Below are 24,101 nucleotides of genomic sequence, written 5' to 3' on the forward strand. Positions count from 1 at the left end.
TTTTCTCTTCTTCTCTTCACACTCTATCGATTTTTCTTGGCAATTCATCATTATGGTTGATTTGTTAAATCAACAAGAAAAATCGCCATAATGTGAAGAAAAACCAAGAAATATCGCCAAAGAGTAAAGAAACTCCAAGGATCATAGAGAATTGAAAATTTGTCTTTATGGCGTTTCTTCACACTTCTGAGACTTTTCTTGATGATTTAACAAATCAACTAAATATGATGAATTGTCAAGAAAAATCGCCAAAGTGTGAAGAAACTCCAAAATATGACAAATCGCCAAATAATACAATATTGTCGATTTGACTATAACTTTTATTTAGAAAAAGATAGTACGGGACAGTATGCACTGCATATCATATAATTCTTCTCTCTTGTGTTTATCTGTGTTCTACGAAGCCAAAATATAATTTCGGACTACAAGTAAACCGTCTCGACTGCCCAGTAGTTATTTTCCTAAGTTCCTAATGAGTGCAAAAAGGCTATTTCAACATTAGTTAGGAAAGCATAATTTTTATGTGAATGTTTCTGAGGTTTTCCATCTTAATATTTTCATGAAGTTACAAATAATCCACAGAAAATTTTATTACCCTAGAACGAGGTCGGAAATACATCAAATAAATCAAATAGAAAACAGACTTGGAAATTGTTATTTTGTCTAAAAGTTGATATTAAAATTCTTTGGAAATCGTAAATCGCATAATTGCATGAGCAGGCATCTCAGGATTATAAATCAGGAACTTTGAAGTTCGTCATATATTCATATTCTTATCTTATTCCTGACCAGATTCTGTTTTCATGATTGAGCTCAATCATGAGCGTCACTTATACAAAGAGTTGAATTTATTTCCTATGCCAAATTGTAATTTGGCGAAAAAGAATGTTCCGAATCTGCGTTTCGTTTAAAAAAAAGCCTTTAGTTGAAATGATGATTGTGAAGATTTCAAATGGACGGCTCTTGGTGTTTCTCTAATTTTTATTCTATATCCTGCAAAGCATTAATTGTAGCTACTGCGGTCCAGCAACTTTTTGATCATTCTTCAGCGACAAGTTTTTTTTTTCTAATGGTGCTCCGCACTTTACATCGAACTGATGCAAATTCCTTTATGAAGAGAAAACAAAACCACATTAACTTCACTATTATTCACAATTATTTTAACATTTAGATCAATTTTGCCGTTGAATTTAATGATCAAAATTTTGCTGGCCAGCATTTTAGATGAGACACATAAATAAACAAACGTCTGAATCAGACGTCGTCTGATACATATCATGACAAGCACACAATATGTTTTTGAAGACAATAGAAGCGATGACGGACGTAGGGTGGCTAAATGTACAATTAAATTTTACGTTCTTTTGTATGTTGAGACGTACTGAACGCTTTCCTATATCGTTCACTGATACAAAACATCTTTTTTCAAACTCAAACGGTTTATATTGCATAAAGGTACTCTTAATTTAGAAGCCTGATGTAATAATTAAAAACCAAGAGAAAATGTAACCAAAACCAAAATTTAGTTTATCCACCCTATATCACATTTTGAAATCGTGACTGCAGCGCCGTCATTGCGACCGCTGAGTTAACTAAATTTAAATTTGTGGATTCCATTGTTGTGGGATAAAGTGTGGGTTAAATAAGATTAATACCTTTGGAAAACCCGAAAACTAAATTTCTTCGACTGTAGCCTAACGATACAGAAGAATGTGTTTTCATATTTTCTTTAGGATTAACTAGGACCCCGGTGCCGTATACATAAAATCTAAGAAGTTTTTCATACGATTTTTTGTCAATCTCGACTTCTCCTCGGCTCACAAGTTTCACATCCTTCTCCCAAAATTTTCATTAGGGCACATATTAGGACAATGGCGATTTGCTATACAACTACACAACACTAAATTCTTGTCTAATCTTGTTTTTTTTTCTGATAACCTCTCCACGTTTGCTCCGGCACGAATTCTAATATTTTACTTGTTTACATTGGACCTCCTGTGAAGAAGAACAGACAATAGTCGCAGAATTGGAACAGTGCCTGAAACTAATAAACCTTCAACACAAAGTTTTTTTTTAAAGCCTAGGTCAAGACAACTATCTGTTACATTTCGAAAGTCAGTACGAAATCATTTACAATTCGCCTCCAATGATGACCAGGAACTTCAACAAACAGAAGAATAACGAAATACTTCAATAGACTAATTCCCGATTATTCATACCAGTTACAACAGCAACAGTACGAATACTCTTCTTAATAAATCGGAAGATTACAAAGAAAATTGCAACTCTATGATCTCAATTTGTATTAATTTGTAAGGCATAAGAACAAAGTATATTGTATGCACGGTATGTACTATTAAAATATGGCATCATATTCTCTAACACAAAATTAAATAATTTTTTTTCATCTTCAATGAAGCCACACACATATACGTAAGTATAGGCATGGTATTAATAAACATCGAAAAAAGCAAAAACTTTTTTTTTTGAAGAAATAAAGCATAGCACGCATATAATGTGAAACGTTGTGATTCAAAGACACCTTCATAGTCATCACCGTCATCGTCTGGTACTATAATGCGAACAGTATTCTGTTGGCAGCCGAGGAAACCTCACGCGAACCGCTCAACAACACAATTTTTGTTTCTCTCTTTATTTTACCTGTTGCTTGTTCTTAGTTTTTGATAGAGGTGTACGTACATCGACAACAAACGAAAAAAAAATCATTTTTTATGAATTAAATGCTCGTTTCGTGTCAACTTAAAATTTTCTTATTTATTCTTTTAAAAGATTTTTAATTGTGCTTCGGATATAATTATTAATTCATTGCGAAAAGAGACCAAAAAAGGCTAAGAAACTTTAAACTCAACTGTGTTGTTTGGCTTGTGTGTGGTAAAGAAAAATACAGCCAAGTAAAACAATTCAAAATTATTGTTCGTGTAATAACAAACAAAACAAAAACGTTTTCGCATTAGCATAACAACCAAAAGGTGAATATTGGTAATTTTTATTGTATCGAAAAAAATGAACAAATTGGCCACTTTCATTGAATATACCATTGGTTCACAATGAACTTCTTTGGTTTAATGTAAAATTTGAATACAATTTTGTTGGTATACAATGTTTTAAGTCACTAACAAGTTAAAGTTTTAAGGGACAGTCATGCGTAAAGCCATTTACATTTTTATTTCTTGTTCTTTCTAAATTGGGAAAGTAAAATTTCGTTTATTTTGCATGGTCATGAAGCATTAACAGGTTGTAAAATATTGGAGAATAAAAACCAGTGAGTGGATGTTGTGTAATTGTTAAAATACACAAACTGTACGTAAGCATCAACAATAAAATGAATTTGGGGATTCGGACTTTTTTTCTTAAATAAATGAAAATCATTTTTTGTGAAAACATTTCAAAGCCCACTCTCGTTCACCATATAAAATCAATTAATTTCGCCTATAATTGAGGTGATTCTAATAATTAAAAAATTATTGCAAAATTTCGCATTTCTTGAGACAGTCATCGTTTTATATGCCATTATATCGAAGTGCTTTATTGTCCAATTGTATTTTCCCTAGATAAACCGATGGTATAAAGTTGCTATCATATGCTATCATAAAACCAATATATATTTTCATGAGGCCAATAACATGGACAGATAATTTTTCAATTATTTGCAAAACAAGAAAAAGTTTTAATCGATTTCAAAATACCGTCATTTGGATTTGCTCAGCTGGTTTACATTTCGATTAAAGTGTTGATATGGTATACATACTTAGGTGTTTCACGAGTGTGAGCAGTGTAGGACATGTATCAATGTATTCGTTGAAATGTTAACCAGCTGAAAAAAATCCAACAGGTGAAGACTTCGTAAGACAGTAAAATATACATTAAAAAAAAGTTGATAGCTACCTAGGTAAACGAAAATCTTTTAACTCGTCCATGGTTTCACCGTTTTTTTTTAATTCATCAAATTTACAGAGCAATATAATCTTTGCGAATACAATGACACTAAAGTAAATTGTACGTTGTATACTTACTTGCAAATATTAATTTTATGTTACATTGTTATTAACATCGCTAGCAAAGGCTCATTATATCATAAACAATAAAAAAAACGTTAATTTTTTGCTTCATCAATTTCCACCAATAACCTCGAATGAGGTCATTTTGTTATTACCGCAATAATCTTCAACAACAAAAAAAAAATCCAACAAAATGTGTTGGCGATCCCTCAACAGCAGATCAATTCTTCAATTTTGAGCGTAATTATGATTAACGACAAAAAATTGAACTCTTTTAATTCAAATTGAATTTTGAAAGTTACGTCCGTAAATACGGGAAATATTTTGGAAATTAGAAATGTTTGAAGCCCATACCAAAGGTGGCAGATGAAATGAAGGACTGAAGAAATGAATGTATATAAAATTCTAGATGCGTAATTCGTCTTTCAAAGACAAGCTATTTAAATTCACATCACGCACATAATATTTTATATCGAGGATTTCTTGAAGAGGAAAAATCCCTGAAGCTTTTTTGGAATCATTATTTCAGCTTGCCATTTCCTACATAGCTGGCGAGTATAAGAACTTATACATTGTTTCAACATGAAACACGTCCAGATTTGGTGGTAGGGGAGGTTGACAAAAATTACAAAAAAAAGAAGTTCGGATGTCTCTTATGGACAGCCCCATATATGAAAGGAAAAAGTTTAAAAATTCTTGGAAAAACTAAATTTATGATGTTGAGCAGGTCGGTCACATAATCATCATCTCTCGTCGACAATGATGACAAAAATATATAATGAGCTCTAAGTAACGTCGTTTTACATAAATCTGTCGAAAATAGTAAGATCGAGTTAAGCTCGATAAATATTCCTTACGTCTGTAGATGATTAAAGATCCTCCAACCACGGCTCACAGAGGGACGGACAGTCCATTCAGCGCGTGTGGAAATTCACGCCATCCGCGGTATCCTGGATACCGGGAAGTTTTCAGAAAAATTCTTTAGATACCGGGAAATCGAAAAAATCGGAAAAATATGTGGCGAAAAATCAAATTTACGATTTTAGATACCGAAAAATTTGACTCGGATACCGGGAAGAAAACAAGATTTCCACACACGCGCCAGTCAGGTTTAAAATCATTCTCATAATATAATATAAAGTGTAGCTACCGCTAGTCAATATTCATATTCGTAAACGTCAATACGAATGGGCTATTTCGTGTGTTAATTTTTTGTTTTGTTTCGAATTGATGTTTCAAACATCTGTGAAAATGGAAACAATAACAGAAGGTGGAAAAACAAAGTATTATTATCTTCAGCGTCATGGCTTCAATAATATAATTGCTATAATGGTGTGTATATATCTTGCCGGTTACGCAGTCTTACTTTTACTTTATATTTATTGTGGATTTTAGATAGACTCTTAACAATTCCATATTATACACCAGAGTGCTTTTGTTACGTCGATTCAATCAGACTATTAAATGAAATACAAGTCAAGACAAAGAATAATTGCTTTAAGCAATTGATAGTTTACAGCATAATAAATTGTGCTTTTGTGGCAAGTAAAAGTTTCTTAATAAAAGGGAATCGGTTGAAGGCTTATATGTTTTCAAAATAAAAAGAAAAATTAATTGTTCGGCACAACCGAAAGCTCGACAGTTTTCACAAAACATCAGACGTTAAAGAAAAACTTCGGCGACGGATAGTCTAGAAAAAATTAACAGCTTTGAAATTCGACTTCGACATACAATTTCTCGACTGAAGCCTTTTGAAGTAGTTGCAAAACTTGTTGCAAAAAATATTTTCCTTTTACGAATTTTGCAACTACTTTGACAACTACTTCAGGTTGCTCCCAGTCGTTTGAAGTAGTTGCAAAAGTTGTCGCAAAAAACATTTTCCTTTTACGAATTTTGCAACTTCTTTTGCAACTACTTCAGGCGGGTCTCTGTTTAGTACTTTAAAGATTACGGATACTCTGCCATTGCTCTGGTAACAGTGTGAAAATCTTCTTGACTCAAATCGATTGAAAAATTTATAATTCAGCTAACATAAGTTACCTCTTTCAATGTATAGCATAATGTGAAGGTATAGAAGAGAGAGAAAAAAAACTTTTACACAAAAGCAGAAGTTTAATATTTGGGTTCCAAGAACGTTATGAATGCACCGAGTCATGAAAGAGTAACATTTGCTTGACACAGAAGGTACTGCTTACATAATAAGCTGCTTTACATAAAACCATATCCACATCCACTCTTTTTTTGTTTAGTGCATTTTCCATAAAAAAATGACTACCATCAGAAGTGATCTACCCCATACGCTAGACCATGATAACGTTAGTGGATATAAAGGCAATATAATATTTCAAAAATGAGATTAAACGGCAGATTATAGAGCGACTTAAAAGTTTCTTGCGAAAAAAATGTAACGAATAAAAAGTTTTATGCCAATTCTGCAAAAGAAAAACGATGAGAAAAATCACGAATTCTGTTTGAATGGAATATAATGCCGAAGCATAACTGTAACTCTGCTAGTTCCAGCGAGGTATACCATAAAATGTTGTTCATTTCTTTTAGTTATACTCATACAAATCTGCTCTTATATTGTGTACTTAACTAAGTTTGCAATATGTCAAAATATTTGACACATCAAACTGTGGTTCGAAAAGAGAATGGTGTGTGGTTTGGTTCGGTGGTACAACTATATATCCACACAAACAAGATGGTACATTTATGTATCTTTATTGCAATTACACGACTCGTCTGCCGATAAAATGTATACTTTTAAAGTATAAGATTATTTAAAGAGAGCGCTTATTGTGCCATATTGTTTGTTATTTTTTTTATTTATTCTTTTTAATGCGCGAGAAAACGGTATTTTGCCCTACAAAATAAAAATGTTTGAACTTCCAATACAATTTTCTGTTTAAAAGGTTGCTTTCGCCATTAGTGGCATTAAATGTAGAATTTTGTTGTATATAACATGAAGACTTTTACCGATACCGTGTTCAATATGACGCTATAATTTATTTGAATATTTCAGACAAAAATGTTTGTTTCAGTAAATGCTTTTCCGCGTTTTTATTAGTGACGGCATGTCAACTGAAACTTTATTAACTTAAATAAACATATAGAAATAGTCGGCTTCATTGACACGGCGTTTTTTTTCTGTGTTTATTTTGTGTTGATATGCATGCATTCTGTTCACGGATGCAATATGTAGGTATATTAATAGGGTCAATATTGAATATATATTGTTCAAAAGGATCTGTAAAATGTACTAATTGAGTGTTCCACAATCATCCAGAGCCATAGTGTAAAGTTTACTAGCACTACAAAATAGAATGGGAAAATGAGCATAATTATATACCTCAGTTTAACTTAAATAAACTTTTAAACTTTACAAACGAAAACTTTTTTCATCGTTTCTATTCTCTAAAGCGAAAATGTGCGTTCGTTTCCTGGAAACTAAATGAAAGAGCACATTGCGAAGGAATAAAAAATGGTACCAAACCAACGAAAAACTTTTAAAAATTAAACTGAAGAGTTCATACATAACTTTTCGAATGGAAAATGTGCTTGGCATTGTTAATGAGAATGCATTGAGCTGCTATATATTTTGACTGAATATGAATAATGAAAAAAGGGAAATAAATTTCTTTTTGCAATGATACTAGAGCTGCAATATATTTCGCACACAAAGAAATTATGATTCTAATTATGACACCGATACTACCAGTTGATTGTTACTACCGTGGTAGTCTGCAGACCGAATTTGAGAGACGAAAGAACGGCTTCGATAAAAACGTTAAGAGCTTATGTGGTCCTATATCTTATATCAAAATAAATGTTAAAATGAGTAAATTAAAAGATTTCTTTTCAATCTATTGAAAATATTTAAATCCGAAGATGGAATCGCCCAAAACCATTTACAGTGGAGGTGTGACGCAAGTCCTGGTATCCACTTACAAAAGAACTGATCGGTGTAGGTGACGCTTACAGATTCGACACGCAAAAAGATATGCGTCACAAATGGCAGCTGATGAGGAAAGTACGCGAAAGTTTTATCAACAAAAATGTTACCAGAAAAATTTTAGGAAGAAAATTATACCAAAAAATAATTTGCGTCACAAGTGGCAGATGATTCGGCTTTCTTCCGTTTGAATTCCATACTTTAAAGCAATATTTCACAATTACGAATAAAATACTTTGGGGGTAGTAGGAGCAAAGGGGGAAAAGTCAAAAAGTTCGTTCCTCAGTCCTGCGGAAATTTTTTTTGTCAAATTTTTCAGTGTGAACGGACTTGCGTCACTAACGTAGGGCCATAATAGACTCGTTAATTACAGTGGCGATATGCTTGCATTTGTGGGTGGATTTTAATTAAAAAATTATTTTCTAATATATTGCGTTCTCATTGATTGACTAACATGCCCGGACTGGCTATACTGGGCGATCGGGCGATGCTGGGTGTGCCTTTTGCTTTTTGGTGCTCCTCAGACCAATAAAGTTTATATAGGCACCTCTGAGCCTTTTTCAGCCAATTCGCCCGATGCGCCATTTGGTAGCCAGGCCGGCCCTGTTGTCTAACTCCTTAGATCGTATTGTTCGTGGCTTTGGTTTACTAAAATACCGGTTAATAAATGGACCTTTCTTTTCCAGACTTTGAACGACAACAATGGAAGCTTGGCTATCTGACATCAAACAACTTCGAATTCCTCGACCGAAATTCGGATCGAATGTTAGTCCTTCGCGAAAAAATCGCGGTCCAAGAGAGCCACCACGTGACTACAATTTAAATGACGACGACAATTCAAGTCGTAACTTGAAGCTACAAAGTGAAACTGAAGATCTACGGCAAGCTATTCAGGAGAAACTATAACGTACGGTTTCACCCAACAACAATAAAATCAAATGTTTTGTTTATTACTTAGATTTAGAGAAATTAAATACCGAGTCCTTCATTAGTTGTTAAGAAGTTTAAGAATAAAATGTAATTTTTTTTTGAGTAATTTTTCCTCTTTGATTTGAAAGTTATATGTTGGACGTACAAATGTAGAGAAGAAAAAGATGACACATTACTTACCGCATCATAGTCTCCTCGATGCAGTTGGGTTTCGCTTCCTCGTCGTGATCGTGAATCGTCACAGTTGTAGTCCTACAGAACCAAAAAAATTAGTACGTTTTCCAATACGTAACAGCGAGGTTCAAGGTAAATGTGGCACAATTTAATCCCTTCGATGTACATTGGTATGTTAGTGGTGACGTTGAGATGTTAGTAGTATGAATATTAGTTCACCTAAAGTTTCGACTGATTCGAAATTTTTGCCAAATTTGAGTTAAGAAGAAATGAAAAAATCACTGGGTACCAATGCCAATTTTGTGTAACATTTACCATGCTCCTCTCCGTTCACATCAAGTATATAATTTTTCAGGTTATATTTATTGAACATTTATGTATTATAGACATAGATAATATCTCTAACATATAATCACATTTTGTTACAACAAAAAAATACAAATAGCCATCGAATGCCAAATTGTTCGGTAATACCACCGTTTTACCGACCGTAAATCCAACGAAAATTAAAAAATTTTTAATTTCAATTAATTAATTCACCTTATTAAATCGTCCACCTTTGCCAGGTGAAACTATTGTGCGTGGAATATCATTATGTGAGCCACCCAATGGCCGATTAGATGCATAATGATGATGCAGCACTGGACCAGCGGACAGTGGTCGGTATGGCAGCGGAGCACGAGGTCTAAATTCATTGAAGTTTTAATTTATCGTAAAAATTGTACATTGAAGCGAGAATTGTCGAAGAGGTTCAAAATTTTTTTATCATTTCTTTTTTGTTTATGTTTATAAATTCAGTTCGATATGTACCGATGTCTTATATCACTGGTTCCCGTGTCGTCTGTTGGTGCGGAGCTCGTTGCTACCATCACCTCCAAATCAGCTTCAGATACCTTGATAATTCAAAATAACGGAAAAGTTTAATCGAATGATTTCGATGTTGTGGTGAAATGTACACTACTTAAGATTTGCGATTTTAAGTTGCAACGTTTTATTTTTTGGTTTATAGGAAAGCAGCAACGAGCAGTATTATTCAAAAGTTGTCTGTGGTTTTAATTGTGTTTGTAAATGCGAAAGTTGAAAATTGTTGGAAAAAAGCAATTTTGATAAGTTTTTCTTGATTTTAACTTTAAAGTGTAAAAAAGGAAATATTTTGAGCCTGTGATGATAAATACCGAACAAAAGTTTGCATTTTAACTGAAAAATTAAGAAATATTACCCGCACTTTGGATAAACTTATTTAAATCCTATAAAGAAACTCAGCTTGATCCCGTGAAAAGACTAGCAGAGAGTTTACATTTGAATTGAAATGTTCTTTGTCTTTCTTCGTCTTAGAGTTTTATAAGAACATTAGAGTCAACCTCTTTAACGATAAAGTAACAATTGAGGTAGATATTTAGTTTGTCTGACTAAAAAAAAGCTCAAAATACACATGAGAAGTTGTGTTGATTTTAAACCTTCGTCAGCGGAACACACCGTTCGCAACAGCAGTAATAAACAGCTAGTCATCTGTTATCGACCACAATGACAAAAACAAACCATGACCTCTGGGTAATCTTACCTTATATAGCGGCGAATTTTATATTAAAGCAAATGAAGTAAAAGATTTTGTATCAAACTGTAGACGACATTTTAAACAGAAGAAGTACCAGATTTGATGAATATAGAGCGAAATGCTTGCCGGTTATGTAAGGTTGACTCAATGAAAATCTTCCTGCTTCCTGAATTTTTTGAATTGCCATAAACCAGTATTGCAGGGTATTCGGAAGTAATAGTATGTTTCAACATAGACCAATACACTCAGCAGGAGGAAAGTACACACTGCGTGTGTATTGGTCTATTTTGAAACATATTTAACTGTAATAGGGGATAGTGTTTTAGTGCACGTACAGAGAAAGAGACTTTCATCACTAGTGATGGGAATAGTTATTTGTTCAACGAGGGGCGTTTTTCAATTCACCCGAGAAAATGCAATTTCTTACTTTTTACAGAGTTAAACCGAACGTTTTTCACACAAAACCTTCCGAAAATTTTGGCGGAGGGCAGAAAATGACTATTTTCTCGCCTGGGTTGTGAGAAATATTTTTCTAACATCAATCAATGCACTATCGCAGTATACAGTAAAATAACTCACGACCTTCTTCGGGCCTTTGTATGGTTGCATCTCTCACCTTCGGCACACATGTCAATGAATTAATGACTCATTTCCTGGAGTTGCGAGTAAAATGGTGAAAAATAATTCAAATTTTCGAAACTAATCACGTAGAGCTACAACTTCCATCGTTGTATACGATATCTGTTTAACTATTTTTAAAGAATTTATTTCTCAACAATAAGCCCTTTCGCATATAAGGTGGCCTTATATACAAAGAAAGTAAAGTTTGTTTTTGCTGTGCGAGCGTGTCATCAGTAAAAAATACAATACAATAGCAGCGTTCCAAGATGCAGTGCTTCGTTTCCGTATCCTGTAAATTCGTCTAACATTTTCGTTTGATTTTTGAAATGTTTGTGATCGAAATTTTGAAAAAGAATTTTGTCATTTGTGCGTTTGTGTGTGCTAATTCGATTGGAACAAAATGTAAATAGAAATTTTGTTTGTTAAAATTATTGTTATATTTTATAGAAAGCTTGCTAAAAAAATATGTTGGCATTCGATGTATTTGTAAAAAGTTTCCGAGTAAAAACAAGAGCTACTAACAATACAAAAGCCAATACAATTTCCATGCTACAGAAATTCACATAATAATTACCGGTAAATCGTGGGGGTGTCCATGTTCTCCTTTTCTCTGTTTAAAATGAAAATGAGATATTTTTAAAAGATTTTGTTGTTGTTGGTTTGCATCTGTTGCATTCGTTACACATCTACATAGTCAAACGTTAAAGAATGCGAAGAAATCACTGTTGTGTTTTAAGTTGATGAATTTCTCTTCACAGCAAATAAATCGTTGAAGGAATGCTTCAGTTTGAATAAAAATAAGTCAAAGGCATGACTGAAACTCATATTGTTATTGAAAATAGAAATCACAAAATTTGACAAAATTTGATCAGATAAAGACCCATTCGATACAACATTACTTAAGTTACCGATAGCACCGACAAAAATATGTGATGGGCTCTGGTTGGTTTGGTCTCTTATAGAGAAATGTATGCTTAAACAAATGAAGTATCGATCGTTTGAAAATGTATACATTAAAAGAAGTAACAGATTCGATGATAGTACGGACGTACATTCGAGGTATTGAAATATTGTATGACAGCTGTATAGTATGACTGTAGAGTTAAAATCACGAGTGTACCATATGACCTTGGGCAATTGCAAATAATATCGGAACTTTTACTATGCACCGTTAGCACAGAGAACTGTTTTTTTAAATATTACGAAAACGTACTTCACAGCCCTCGTCTGTGGGATTGATACTCCCACAACAGTATTTATTAAATGGATGTCCTTCAATTAAATTTTATTTTGTGTCTTAAGACTTCGCTTACTTGACTTACTAACTAAACTGTAAATTGACTATAGCTACTTATCTACAGACTACATGAAAGTAAAAAACCAAACAATGAACAGGACGCCACACTCTGCGCTGTTGACTTACATCAAAACTTACCCGATGTCTATCTCTATCAGTCAAATAAGTATCTCTTCTATAAACTAGTTCATCGTATTTTGTTCGATCTTCGGGATAAACTAATTCTCTAATTTCAGTTACTAAAGAGTGCTGCGAAAGAGAATTATTTTTTAGTTCGTTTCATCTTTACTTTCATTTCCTTGCAATTTTACCTTTTCTGATGTATCTAACATTTCTAATAAAACAGCGACAAAGGCATCTATGGTCATCCCCCGAGCACCATATTCAGTTATATAGTATGAGAGGCTTGCAAAATGGTGTCTTGGAAGCAGGGATCTGGCTTTCTCTTCGACCATTGCAGAGATTGGACATTTCTTTCGACTCCTGCACAAATACAACGAATTTCAGAGGCTCAGTAATTTCGAATTTAAAATTTCATATACCGTGTTCCTGTCGGACTATAAGTATCCCATGGTTCAGGCTCGATAGACGTACATGAATGTGGCACTTTCCCCACATCTCTCACCAGAAGGGACATTCTTTTATGGTACTTCAGTTGACTCACAGCTTCGTCATGTGTTACGTCCAGAAATGACTGACTATTCACTTCTAATATTTGATCGCCAATCTGAAAATCGAGTGGATTAGTTGCTTGGTTGGTGTTTTATTGAAGAAGAAAAAAAATCCGAACAAACCATCAAACCAGCTCGATCTGCTACGCTGTCTTTATCAACTCCAGTTATGAAAATTCCTAGACCATACTCTACGCCACCTCTAATCATCAAACCCAACGATTGGCCCGGTTCGATGAGAAGTTCAACTCGTTTTATTCTGTATAAACGGAAATAGTTTGTTCAAAGTCAGTTCGACTTATTAAATAAATTCAATGTCACCTGTCTCTCCTCTCATGCCTTCGGCCTCCATATTCCATTGGTGGGGAAGCTGGTCGTCCATGACGATCCATCCAGGAACATGTTTGACGGAACGGCTGCGTGTATGAATCACGAAGTGCTGATATTTGTGGTCCGAATCCTTGCATAGGAACACCGGAATTCAATGACGGCGGCGCCCGGACAGTCATACTGATTTGACGTGATGATTTCAAAATTTGCACACATCGCTGAGGTAAAAGAGAATGATTAATTTAGCAACAATCCATGAAAAGGAAATAGAGTTTGGGTTCGACTGGGTTCAATTTTGTTGTTTTAACTACTCCTCAGAGTGCTGTAGCACTTTATGCAACTGAGCCTAATTAATAAATTCTCTGAGTGTCTTTCTAATGTTCTAAGATGGAAACGACTTTCCAAAACTTTCCAAAAATTAGTTTATCGGTAGTAAGACCGTCTTGGACACTTGGACTTCACAGAGAAACAGAAAGGAGAAAGGTTTCATAATTTAATCTAATAATTGAATCAGAATTCAATATGAAGCATCTGTGTACTTTCCAGCGTAACCTTTGCAGCTTTCAAGGACTCGATTCCTGTTTTCGGTTGAAAATACTATTTTCAAGTCAGTCGTACCACCCATCAAATTTTTCTGGTCTTTGACCCCTATCAATCCAATTCCAAGAAGAGACAGACTATCTGATGGTTTTCGTTGAACCATAAAACTTTTTAATGAGATTCACAACAAACATGATGATAATAAACAATAAATCCACATGAAATCAACATCGGATTTGTTGGAGAAAATTTGCTGAAAGTTTACCAGCAGTAACGAAATTATAAGAACTACACAACAAACAAAATGATTAAAGTTTTGAAAGTGGAATGAATTTCTGTATGCGGAATGATATAGTGTAAACACAAAAGCTCATAAATAACAAACTTGAGAGTCAAATTTGTGGAATTTTTTACACTAACCTTCAACGCTTCATCATGGTTGATAGATGTGAATGGTGTACCATTTACTTCAAGTATTGTATCTCCTGGCCGAAGATTAGCTCTTTCAGCCATGGAACCTTCTTCTATACGAGAAATATACACTCCAACGCCTGAAAAATTAAATGGCAAATGTTCAAGTGCTTTCAAATTTCATTAGAATAAAAATAAAATCTCAAATAATGGAACGCATAAAGTAGAGGCTAAAAATTAATTCGAGACGAAATAATGTAGATAACAAATACACATGACCTCATCAGGTCGTTATTAACAATTTCTCTGCGTCTCGATTCAAATCTTGTGAGGGATTCTTTTGAATTTCGACTGACCGAAATCGGCGCTATTTTTTCCGGGACTTTTTTATATATGTCTAGTTAGGCCTTGGTGCCTAGGCCCCAAAACCAGTCTCAGACATTTTTGATCTTCCATACCTGGCTGGTTGTAAGTGGCCAAAAGTCGAAAAATGAGGTTTCGTAGTTCGGATTTCATTTCCGTAAGGTGGCGAGGTCACGGGCGTGTATGGGTTCGTTGGAAAGCTGAGGTCAAGTACTCGTGAGGCAAATATTAACTTCATAAAATTTGCTGATAATCGGCCGAAAATATGACTTCTGGAAAATTTCTCAGAATCGATGGAACCTCCGTGAACTTTGATGAGAGCTGTGACCTCACTAATGCAATTATTTGATTAAATTATTACTTATTATGAATGTGAAAGGCCTCAGCTTTACAGCGATACGCATATTCACTAGTTTGGCGGAGTGAAACACACAGTTTTCATCTGTTACGTAGTCACGTACCAAACTACTAAATATGGATATCGGTGTAAAGCTGAGGTCCTCCACATTCATAATAAGTAATAATTTAATCAAATAATTGCATTAGTGAGGTCACAGCTCTCATCAAAGTTCACGGAGGTTCCATCGATTCTGAGAAATTTTCCGGAAGTCATATTTTCGGCCGATTATCATCAAATTTTATGAAGTTAATATTTGCCCCAGGAGTACTTGACCTCAGCTTTCCAACGAACCCATACACGCCCATGTCCTCGCCACCTTACGGAAATGAAATCCGAACTACGAAACCTCATTTTCGACTTTTGGCCACTTACAACCAGCCAGGTATGGAAGATCAAAAATGTCTGAGACTGGTTTTGGGGCCTAGGCACCAAGGCCTAACTAGACATATATAAAAAAGTCCCGGAAAAAATAGCGCCGATTTCGGTCAGTCGAAATTCAAAAGAATCCCTCTGTGATATTTTTGACCTCAAACAAATTTCCAGAAAAAGTCAAAAAGTCATTCTAAGCAATGAGATTATCAACTCACCAGGCTCTTTTCCAGCTTTAACACATATTCCAAAACCATGTCCATCCTGTTGATCTCGGGACATCGTGACTGTTCTTGTAGTTAATTCACTAATGTTTGGTATGCTACGATCTCGTTCTCGTTCACGGTACACCTTCGATTAAACCATAAAACTCAAAATTCGTAGATCATTTACTTCAAAATTCGTCACTCACCTGATGAGTGGTGGAAGGTGGACTACTAGCTGGACTTCTTCTGCCGCGATCTCTAGTGCCATTGCTATAACGATAACTCATAGGAACTGAAGATGATGATGTTGTTGTGCCGAACATACGAATGACTTGTTCGGGAGATAATGGCTGCTTTTTGCCATTGTGTCTGGTTGAACTGGGTACTGTGCCGGCTCCGCTCGGCACATGTGTCGATGATCCGAGATAAGTACCTCGGCCCGGCAACGAGCCACTTTTCAGCGGAGCTCCAGCAGTATTGTAGTAGTAATGCGGTGAATGCGGTCGTTCGACAATTGTGTACGATGTGCCAGGAGGTGAATAATACAAACCAGATCGACCACGCAACGAACTGGTACTAAAGTATTTAACGATTGGTCAGCGAAAGTATTTACTTTTTGTGATAAAGTGTCCGTACCTGTTTCCGATTCTTGTGTTGCCGTAAGGACCAACAATATCTTCTGCTTCGAAACTGTTGGACCGTATGTGTGTCGAACTGGCTGACGTTGGATGATGTACAGAACTGTGTGGTGGATGATAGCCTCGCGAACTCCATCTTGATGGGCCCAAATCGCTCAATTCCGCATAATCGTTTCCGGATCCCATTACCAGGGGGTCTACGCCACTCGTGGCACCCCCTAAGCGCATATCCAATCACCTGAAATAGAATGAAGGAATGTTATTGTATGCAAATTCGTATATTATGTTCATTCCGTGCTTGGAGCTTGACTGGAATAGAATTCTGAATCTCGCTTCTCACACGATTAACGATCTCTAATCACCCGACATACATCAAACATTTATTTTCGCTGTGTTACTCAACTCGAGGGGTGACGCACTTCCATTTAATCCATTTAATCCATTTAATCCATTAAATCCATTTAATACCATTTAATCCATTTAATCCATTTAATCTAGAAGTGAGTTACCCCTCGACTCAACTTCAATTTAAAATGAAATCCATTTGAGTGTGAAGTAAATCAAGCTTCTGCAACACACCTTCTTTTTAAAAAGAAAGCAAAGAACATACCAGGCAACGAACTAAGAAAGTACACGATAATTTATTGCGAACTTTAAACTTTGAAAATGTGCGGTGTTTGTGGTGCTTATAGTACAGGTTCTTCATTAACGATTGCTTTTACCGCTCAATTTTATACACAAAGCACAGGAGTGAAATTTATTTTTAAACACCCGCCCATGACATGGCTTGAAAAACACCCTTCGTCCGAAAATTTTCAATTTCAAATAATGAACTGTTAAGAGCTTTCCATAGCTTTCAATAACACATAATTCTCATTACAGCCCGTTTCTCTAATTTATTATTGACCGGTGTGGTTTCCATTTTATGAGTTTGTCTCACGCACCTCGTGTTCGACTAAACAACAATTGAAGTTCGAAAATGGCGATGGAGAGTGTATAATATGACTAATTTTGGTGGAATGAACACAGCGCGGAAATACATGCCATAAATATATTTTATTGTTTTCCGCAACATACTGCCGCGTATTTCAATAACTTTAGGAAATTGTGTAGTAAATTAACACGTCGCCCAATTTAACATGGAAAGTATGAATGGAAAATTGGTGCATCGTATTTCTCTGAAGGTGCATCTCGACAGCTCAATAATTACTTTTTAATGGGATGGGGTGTCATTATGATCACTGTGTCGTCATTTAAGTTAATTAAATTGGTAGCATTGGACTCAAAGAAGGCTATTTAATAAACAATTATGGACATAAGTTCAAATGGAGATTCTCATCTGATAGTCCTCTGTTATCGAAAGCAGCGACAAAAATAAGTAATGTTCTCCTGCAGTTGTTAGTTTATAATGAAAAATCTATGTTACAACTAATGAAGTAGAATATTTTGATTATTAAACATTTAATAATATTTTAAACAGATGAAGTAACAGATTTAAAGATTATATCGCGATACGCTTGTCGCTTATTAAAGGTTAATTAAATCTCTGTATCTTCAGTTTACTTAAGACAAATAACAAGAATTTATTTTCTTTTTGGCTGATAAGATGTGACACTTTAACAAAATTTCATTATAGTTATTTGTGCTTCGGAATATATTTCTGCAGCACAGACATTTAATACGAAAACACAAAACGCTTCTACACCTGTAGTCTCTGTCCATTTTTTTTGTCTCTCAGAAACAAAGACGAATTGAATACAGCTTTTTCATTGCATCCAAGCGTGAAAAGGAGTCTACACCACTAACTCAACTGTTTCTGTGGTTTTCATAAGCTACAAAAAACCGGATAATCAAATTTTGACATAATCCCATCTTTTGCACGACATGTTTCTGAAATATATAACCTTCGCAACAGACTATTGGTCTTCTGGCAGTGATAGCCACAAACAAAAACGCTAAATTGATATTTAACACGAATATATCGTCTATATACAAGCTATGTATCAACATTATATGGAACGTACATAGATACAGATTTTCAGTTAGAAATGGTATGGCTGTATGGCTAGTGCTGTATAATGCATTTTCCTGTTAACAACTTATAGCTCACAATGCAAGTCTATAAACATGATTCTACTATCAACAATAAAACTACAACGTCTAGCAACTAAAACTATTCCATGTATGTCTGGTTAAATGCGAATGCCTGCATGTTCTGTAATTGTACAACATGTTTATTTGATAAATAAGGAACTTGAAGAATTTGTAAACCATTTTGACGCCTTTATTCTTATTTAATATCATCGTGTGCCATACCAACAACAGAATATGTAACCGAAAATATAAACTAAATTTTCTTCGGGATTTTTTTTTCCGCCCGAAATAATTGTGTGCTTTCATATTATTTTACTTGGCACCAATCCAGTTACAGAGTTCAGTGAAAGCAACCATATTTGTGAAATAAACAGATGCTATTTTACATGGAAATAAAGTTTATTCCGAGTCAAAAGCAATTTGCTTTGATTTACGCAATTAAAATGCTTCCTTCCAGCAGATTTAGCTGTCTGATGACGTGCATACGAAGGTTAGTTAATTATTGTTGTTTGCTAAACCTATTTAATGTTTACGGAAATATTTTTATCCAAATTACGAAATATTATTGCTAGACATGTCGATAAATTTAACTCTTTGAACTTAGGGTGAGTAAGAGTAAGTTTTGGTTCGCATAGATTAAGCGTACTAGTCAAGCACCATTTCAAACGTTTCTACTGTTTGAACAAAGTTTCATCAAGGAAATACCTGGGTTTATTTGTTCCTGTACATTTCAGGTCAATATTTTCTGCACATACGTTTGTAAAGTTGCATACCCGAAGGCGCGAGTTTAATTACTGGCATGCAATTATATCAAAATTTTCGAGTTGTGAATTACATACTGTTTCGAAATTTTGCTCTGAAGTGTTGGACGTTTGTAGTCCAAGTAAAAAGTAGAGACTGCACCATTTTGGTTAAAGTGAAGGTAAAAACGAACGCATGGCAAAACAAAATTCTGCGGAGTGAATTTTTGCTTGCAACAATATCAACGACAAAGGTTGACCCAACACGTAGACCTTGTATTCAAATTCTAACAACAAATTGATATTGATTATAAAGGTAAATATTTGGATAAATAGTGATGAATACTGAATGTTAATCAAAGTATAGGTTCGGAGTATCTATTTTATACATCTGTTGTTACTTTGGTAAGTTTTTAGCATAAAATCTTGTACTTCATTTGTTGTAAAACTTATTTTATCTACCTAGGTGAAATAATAGCAGTGAAAAAGTGCTATTATTTCGCCGTCGGTAGATAAAATAGCGTATTCAGCTCTGTCCAAATGTTTATTTAGACACTTGGGGCTATAACATTCGCCTTCGGCTCATGCAATAACTCCCCAAGTGTCTAAATAAACATGTGGACAGAGGTGAATAGTCTACTATCACTATATAGTGGACTAAATTAACCGTTGGTCATCGCTTATTTCTTTAGTTGATGTCGATAACAGCCATTTTCAAAATGTTTTAAATGATTGCAATTCTCTCTTTCATCCAAAATTAAAAAGCAATTTCGTCTAACTCAAACTTTTACCAAATATTAAAATTTAATGGCTACCACTTAGCATATAAGAAATTACAATTAGACGAGAGCATATTGAATTAAATATTTCATTTCGATGAAGGAGACATTGCGACCAAGGACGTTGAAGAGGGCATATTGAATTTCTTAATCAAGTAGAATTTGCACCATTTCCCATTTCTCTCATTTCGTGCAAAACATAAAATCTACGAATAGTGTTGAAGATGGCAGATGTGTAAATATCGATGTAATGTAATCAAAGCGACTGAATTCATTCAATCATTCATTGTAAAAATTTTTAGTTTATTTTAGATAAAATACGAATTTGAATAGAAGTTTAGTTTAGGGGACCGTAATTAATTGGATTGAAGATTTACACAAAGGGAGAACTGTAACTTCATTCTCCTCTGATACACAAATACTATACAATTTATCATCATTGATGTCACCAATTTATCCCTAAGTTTGCAATTGGTTACGGTTTATCAATGGACTTTCAATTATTGAGTTTTAGTCGTAATGAACAAATGTTAAAATTTGACCGAATTTGCAAATTTTTATTTTTGAAATAAACAAAATTTCCTGGAGCGGAGATCGAGATGGTACATGTAAGATGAAACACTGTCGGCGAAGCGTTGCTACTTCTAACTAGTGGTTTCAAACGATGTTTTGACAGTGAGGTAAAATCGAACTATCATCCACCTGCCACCCATAGTAACTATCAACGTATCGATCGACTAAGTTGTACAATATTAAAAATCTAAACGAATTTAGAATAAAACAAATGGCATGGCGCTCCATCGAAAACGCCACCCCGTCCCTTTAATAATAATCACAAAAAAATTCCCGTTCTATTACGCTAGTATGTGAACTTTCGCTTATTGTCTTACGTGCACAACAACAAAAAACTTACACGAGCTTTCAAATTTAATCAGATCAACTATGGTGCTGAGCAAAGGTTTGTCTGGTTGAAAATAGAGTCATATATAGAATTGCAAAGTAAACAATGTTTTACAAATCGTTCACAGTTTAGGAACAAGAGTGTGTGTTAAAATGTCGACGCAAAACCAATAAACTCTTCTTCGTTTTTCTATCCACCTATCCAGTTACAATAATGTACAGAATCAATAAAGAATGTGGGGAAGTGAAATCAAGAGGTGATTATATATTATACAAGGTAGATCTGGCACTGTTAAAGAACGGTTGCTCTAGTTATACGTATAGTTTTGAGAACTATATATTTATGGCTACTAGAATTTTTCATCTCCTTTTTTCCACGAAAACCCATCTAATCCCCAAAGCTAATAAAATGTGAGTTATTTCATGATTAAATTCATTCACGTATTCACAGCTCAATATCCCATTACGACAATATTTTAATATAAACGATAGAAGCGACATAACTGGAAACTCATTGGTTTACCCATCAACACACATCGCATAGACATATTGTATACATCTACAGATATTTCAGTAGATGGTATTCTTCAGCATACGAATAGCAACGTAAAAGAGTGACTTATATGGCTTATTTGCGCCAATAGCACAGCTCACCAACATCCTCGTTGCCGCATGACCATTTCACCTCTTTCCAAAAATTATAACATATCCTACTCCCATGTCAGAAGCAGCTGCATTCCTTTTGAATAATTGTAATGGGAATGACAACGACAAACCACAGCTCGGTGGGTTTATCGATTTCAAATTAAATGCGGTCTCCGTGACGTATAAATGCTATATGTTGAAAATGTGGTGGATTAATGATCATCAGTGCAACACGTTACTTTCACAATTTACTTGAGATAAATGCCCCAACACTGGTTGGGAACCGAAAATCGCTTATAAGATTAGTTCAACCGTAACGGTCATTTACACTAATTTGCGTGTACCAGTGTCATAATGGCCTAAATGACGTGTGACAAAGTTTCATTTTCTTCTATTTGTTAATGTCATAAAGTTACAGTAGACGAACAAGCTAATCCTCAGTAAATATCCATTCTTCCGCATGCACAAAAGATTTTTGTTACTCGGTGTAGATGACTAAAATGAAGATCTCCCCTAATTAACACCAAGATTCTATCATTTCATCCATTAACTAACAGGTCCTAAATTAATGAAAATATTTTCGATAATTTTCATGAATTTTCTGGAAATTTCACAAATTTTCTTGGATTTTAATCATAAAATTCCACGTTCGTATTTGTGAGAATATTTGGAAAGATCATTTTAGTGCATGAAAGTTGGTTCTTACTGATGTCATGGTATATTTGGCTTTATTTCTTTTTTGCCATTATCTTGCATCCTTGAAATCTTGCAAAGTGAAAGCGAATGAAGTAGTAGATTTTTCTCACATTACCACAGGAAATAAGTCATTGACATTAGCTTTAACACTCATTTCCCGGCTTAGTGAGTAAATAAGTTACGTAATTGTTTGGAACTTTGTAAACGCCGCACTTAGCAAAATAAAGAGTTCTGAACAAGGGCGTAATCTACAAAGCAGTCGTAGAATCTTAGAATCATAAAACTCAGTGACATATTTCTGGCCAAGACATTCTTTAAATCGATTTTTTATCATGAAGCCATGGTGGCTCATTTTTGGTCAAATGGAGAAAAATGTAGATTTGGCCAAAAATGAGCCATCATGGCTTCATGGTAAAAAATATATTTAAAGAATGTCTTGGCCAGAAATGTGTCACTGAGTTTTATGATTCTCATATTCTTGCTGTAATTTCACAAGCTAACTTTGCAAATAAAGAATTTTATGTCCAACCAAAATGCAATTAACTATTAGGTCACACATAGCCTCACATTACAAGTATTACAAACAAAGAGCAGAGATACACATTTTTAAAAAGATAATAAGATTTTTTTTCGGTTGCTCAATATGTATTGGAAAGAGAAACTGAAATTACTGAGTTATTTACCTACGACAAAATAGTCTGCTCTTCTTTTATGTTTGCAAATTAAGAGACGAAAATTCGTTTTACCTAGGAGACTGTAGACGCCAAAGCAAATATTTCTTTTAAATAAAATGCATTCAGGTTGAAAGAAAATAAATTACATTTCTTACATAACGTACGGCGTACAGATGGAAAATCGTTGGACAAATATAACGGCAACGGCAAGAAAATCTTTAATTTTTTATTTTTTGATTATTATGTACATTGAAACTTCAATATTCAGACAAAGGCATGGATTGGATGGATACAAGTATATGCATGTACGGCTTGAAATGTTCACTTAGGGTTGTTTGAAATGTGTATACAAAGTGGACTACTTGGCTGCATAAGCATAATCATTTGTGTTATATCCGAACACAACAACTTTCTATTGGTACAGCAGAAGGCATTGTTGCTTGTCGAAAGATGAAGTTCATTAGTATTTTAATTGAAAAGTTTGATGCCTTTGATGAGGCTGCCGGAGAACATTGTAACGAATATGGATGCTGTTCTAGCCTGCAGCGCGAAATAATCCGAGTGAAAATTAAGTGTACAGAAGTTCGATGAATGTGGTATCAATTATCACAATTCTGCCTCGGGAAACTATTCAATTCCTCCAAAACGAATATTTCTCCTCTTGAGGCGCAAGATATTATTGCATTTTTCTGGTTACATATAAATGAAGGATTTTATGTGAAAAAAGGAGAGAAATAACTTTGGACGTTGATAAGACCAACTTGCATGTATGCAGTGTGGTTGCTTCGTTTCCACCCAAAATCATCTCTCTAGAGTAGTCGTACACGTACAGATCAAGTATAGAAAAAACCTAGAAAAACATTTCACAAAATGCATTTTCTACAGTTCGTGTTTATTTATGTGACGGCGATGGTTGGGCAAAAAAGGAAGAAGAAATAATCCGATTGGAAATAAACCGTTCCTGTGAAATTATAACATGCTCGACCTGGAATCGGATTGAATTAAACGTTGGGCGACTATAAAAAAAAATCCACTGAAATATCAACATAAAGGTCAAAAACTACAGCCGCTGATTTAATATTTAAATTGGTGAACCC

The 24,101-nt window shown here is 34.5% G+C and overlaps 1 protein-coding gene across 13 annotated transcripts in view; it reads right to left on the reverse strand.

The window, feature by feature from the left end:
• Positions 1–24,101, reverse strand: part of LOC119082303 (whirlin) — a 45,720-nt gene that overhangs the window by 11,996 nt on the left and 9,623 nt on the right. For 5 of the 13 annotated variants that reach the window (XM_037191791.1, XM_037191790.1, XM_037191788.1 and 2 more), the window contains exons 3-15: positions 16,475–16,714; positions 16,045–16,414; positions 15,851–15,983; positions 14,510–14,640; positions 13,541–13,767; positions 13,343–13,478; positions 13,091–13,275; positions 12,860–13,031; positions 12,675–12,797; positions 11,826–11,861; positions 9,886–9,968; positions 9,616–9,760; positions 9,082–9,153 (exon numbers count right to left, since the gene is read on the reverse strand). In XM_037191791.1, the coding sequence (XP_037047686.1) occupies positions 9,082–9,153; positions 9,616–9,760; positions 9,886–9,968; positions 11,826–11,861; positions 12,675–12,797; positions 12,860–13,031; positions 13,091–13,275; positions 13,343–13,478; positions 13,541–13,767; positions 14,510–14,640; positions 15,851–15,983; positions 16,045–16,414; positions 16,475–16,704 (2,043 nt within the window). In that variant the 5' untranslated portion in view covers positions 16,705–16,714. The remainder of the gene's footprint in view (positions 1–9,081; positions 9,154–9,615; positions 9,761–9,885; positions 9,969–11,825; positions 11,862–12,674; positions 12,798–12,859; positions 13,032–13,090; positions 13,276–13,342; positions 13,479–13,540; positions 13,768–14,509; positions 14,641–15,850; positions 15,984–16,044; positions 16,415–16,474; positions 16,715–24,101) is intronic. The other 8 variants (XM_037191797.1, XM_037191796.1, XM_037191792.1 and 5 more) reach the window with 4 other exon arrangements.

The sequence above is a fragment of the Bradysia coprophila genome, unplaced genomic scaffold (assembly GCF_014529535.1).
Source record: "Bradysia coprophila strain Holo2 unplaced genomic scaffold, BU_Bcop_v1 contig_415, whole genome shotgun sequence".
Classification (NCBI taxonomy): Eukaryota; Metazoa; Arthropoda; class Insecta; order Diptera; family Sciaridae; genus Bradysia; species Bradysia coprophila.